Raw genomic sequence first — 2796 nt, 5'->3', positions numbered from 1 at the left:
GGAGAAAAAAAAAGAAAGAAAGAGAGATTGATTTTTATTTTTTGAGTGACATAGATAGAAGCCATTCTTGCGTCTAAGGAGTGGATAGTGAGGGATATAGCTATTGCTATACATAGCGTGGGTTGTAGCCAAGGTCGTGCTTTTTTTTCTTTTCTTTTTTTTTTTTTTTTTTTTTTTTTCCTTGCTTTTTGGTGTATTTGTTTTGTTTTGGGGGCTGGGTTGGGTAGTGGGAAAGGTTAGTTCTTTTTCAACTTTTGTATTTGTTTATTTGATTTCTCTATCATCATTTTTAATTTGTGTGGTTGAGTTCATGGGGACAAGAATTGGGTTTGTGGCTTCAGAGAAGGGAGCAGAAAAAGAGTGTGATGTTGGGTTGGGTCTGAGGATGCAAAAAACAACTAAAACCAGCACCACCAACACAAACATATCATTGGGTGGTACTAAGAAGACGATGATGATGATGGATCATCATGATGATCCAAGCCGTCTTCTGGTTAGCAATGGAGGCTTCGGCGAAGAGCAACAACATTGTGGTGGTGGACCATTGTTTTGCAACACAAGCAACAACGCTACTTCCATGAGCGATATATACGATGTTGGTTCTCTTCTCTTCCCTAGCACCGACACTTATTTGTCCTATCATTCCTCAGGTAAATCAAAACTCTCTCTCTCTCTCTCTCTCTCTCTCTCTCTCTCTAATGTGGTTTTGGGGTTGAGCAGGAGTTATGGTGAGTGGTGCAAATGTGAGACACAGCATTCCATTCACAGCCTCTCAAAAGCAAGAGCTTGAGACACAGACAATGATATACAAGTACATGATGGCCTCAGTTCCTGTGCCTCCTCAGTTACTCATACCCATCACCAAGACCACACCGAATTTCACCAACAGTATGTTTTTATTTATTTATTTATTATTATATTTTGTTTCTTTATTCTCCTCTTTTCTGTTACATGTTAAAAGGTATTGAATGTTTTTTATTTGTTAATGGGTTAGCAGGGTCTTTGGAACTGGGAATCTCAAGCAACAGCTCGGACTCGGAGCCCTGGAGATGTAAGAGAACAGATGGGAAAAAATGGAGGTGCTCAAGAAACGTGATTCCTGAGCAAAAGTACTGCGAGCGACACTCTCACAAGACTCGTCCCCGTTCAAGAAAGCATGTGGAACAACAGAATTCCCACTTCAACAACACAACCAACAACTTTCCATATTCAAAGCCCTCAAGCTTCGCAGAGCAGCGAGAGAAACCCCAACCTGCCTTCTCTGCCACACCACATGACCAACCCAGGTGCGTCCAATGAGTAAACACAACATCAAATTATCCTTTGTTTTGTTCCTCTGCCTTTCAATGCTCTTCTGGGTGACTTACTTTGTCCTTTGATCCACCCATCTCAAGGAGTTTGGACTGGTTCGTGAAAGGCCACAATCCAGCGGCGAATCCAAACCAGGACTGGCACCAGATTTTCCAGACCAAGCCACAACAAGGAGGCTCAATCCGGACCCCGGAGGATTTCAGTCCTCAGAACTTCTTTCTTGACGAGACTAGACACTACATCGATACTTGGTCTGACTCTGCCCTGACAGAGAGAGACCATGCGAGCGGACTCAGAGGCTCTGCAAAGAGCGCTCCATTCCCGTCGGCGCTCTCTCTATCCATCCACGGCGACGAAGAGAGCCGTGAAAATGGTCGTATGGGTTTCGGTATCGAAAGCGATCTTTTGATGAGGTCTCAATGGAACTCAGAGTCATGGGATAATGGTTCGCCTCCAGGCGGGCCTTTGGCTGAGGCACTATGCCTTGGAATGGCTCCCTCTTCTGCTAAAGAATCATCCTCTAGGAGCTCATAAGAAGACAACAAAATCTGTCCCTTTTTTCCAGTTTTTGTTTTGTTTTTTTGTTTTTTTGTTTTTTCGTCTTTTTTTTGTTGGTGCTACATTCGTATTGCTGTTAGCAGTTCAGTTATCATTTTCAGTTCTCACTTTACAGATTTGATTTTCTTCGCCAATATCTGCGCAGGTGAGTTTTGGGACGAAATCTAGTCTCGGTGCTGTCTCTTTTAATTCTGTGTTCACGTCCAAACGCCTGTTGAGTCCCTCGTCATTTTCATACTTGCCAGAGAGGGTTTCAAAGAATATTACCGAACATAGAAACCATTCAATCCCAGACCAAACTAAACTTTCTAATAATACAGCAAGATTACGAATTCATAACATTTGGCGTTATTACACAGAAAAACGTAATGAAGAAGAGTTTCAACGGGATTATTAGTCCAGGGTTGAGTATTACTGATTCAAATTATTGACTTTTATACCATTGTTCAACACTAATAGAAGTTAATGTTATTGGGCTATTTAAAACGGCAGAAATACGCGATGTGAATCATGACCGGCTCTTCGGAATTCAGCTCTGATCACGAATCATGAAACCTAAAAATGCCCGGCAAGGCTCAATGAGTACGAATCGCTCATTCCCGGGCTTGAATCAAAGTGAATCCTAGATGTTTTTTTATATCATTTTTTTTATTTTTCTTCGATTTTATAGGTTTTTCATGATTCCAAGTGTTTTTAGGGCAATGGAGCAATTTTAGGATGATTTCAAGACTTTTCGGACAAGCTAGAGCTAATCAAGAAACATGGCGTCTTCTTCTGCATGATTTAAGATTTTGAAGTGAAGATTTTGGATATATTCCTCTTTACCATTGGATAGAGTGTTTTTTTAGCTTTCCAACGCATGTTCATTTGCAAAAATCGAGCATCGGAGCAAGAAGTTACAACTGATTCAAAATAACTGCGTAGCTA

General features: G+C 41.2%; 1 protein-coding gene across 1 annotated transcript; it reads left to right on the top strand.

Moving 5' to 3' along the window:
* Window positions 1-222: 222 nt before the first annotated feature.
* Window positions 223-1976, top strand: LOC149404156 (growth-regulating factor 8-like). Its single transcript, XM_089605699.1, has 5 exons — window positions 223-235; window positions 342-650; window positions 721-888; window positions 995-1286; window positions 1395-1976. The coding sequence occupies exons 2-5, from the start codon at window positions 386-388 to the stop codon at window positions 1843-1845; spliced, it is 1176 nt and encodes a 391-aa protein (XP_089461825.1). The 5' UTR covers window positions 223-235; window positions 342-385; the 3' UTR covers window positions 1846-1976.
* The last annotated feature ends 820 nt before the right edge of the window (window positions 1977-2796 follow it).

The sequence above is a fragment of the Urtica dioica genome, chromosome 2 (genome assembly GCF_054948205.1).
Source record: "Urtica dioica subsp. dioica isolate 48M chromosome 2, U.dioica_male_clone48M_v1_H2, whole genome shotgun sequence".
Lineage (NCBI taxonomy): Eukaryota > Viridiplantae > Streptophyta > Magnoliopsida > Rosales > Urticaceae > Urtica > Urtica dioica.
This window is presented reverse-complemented; position numbering and strand designations above follow the sequence as displayed.

Coding starts and splice junctions, on each gene's coding strand:
- LOC149404156 (XM_089605699.1), top strand. CDS start 386: ATGCAAAAAACAACTAAAACCAGCACCACCAACACAAACATATCATTG. Junction 651..720: donor TTTGTCCTATCATTCCTCAG/GTAAATCAAAAC, acceptor GGGGTTGAGCAG/GAGTTATGGTGAGTGGTGCA. Junction 1,287..1,394: donor ACACCACATGACCAACCCAG/GTGCGTCCAATG, acceptor ACCCATCTCAAG/GAGTTTGGACTGGTTCGTGA.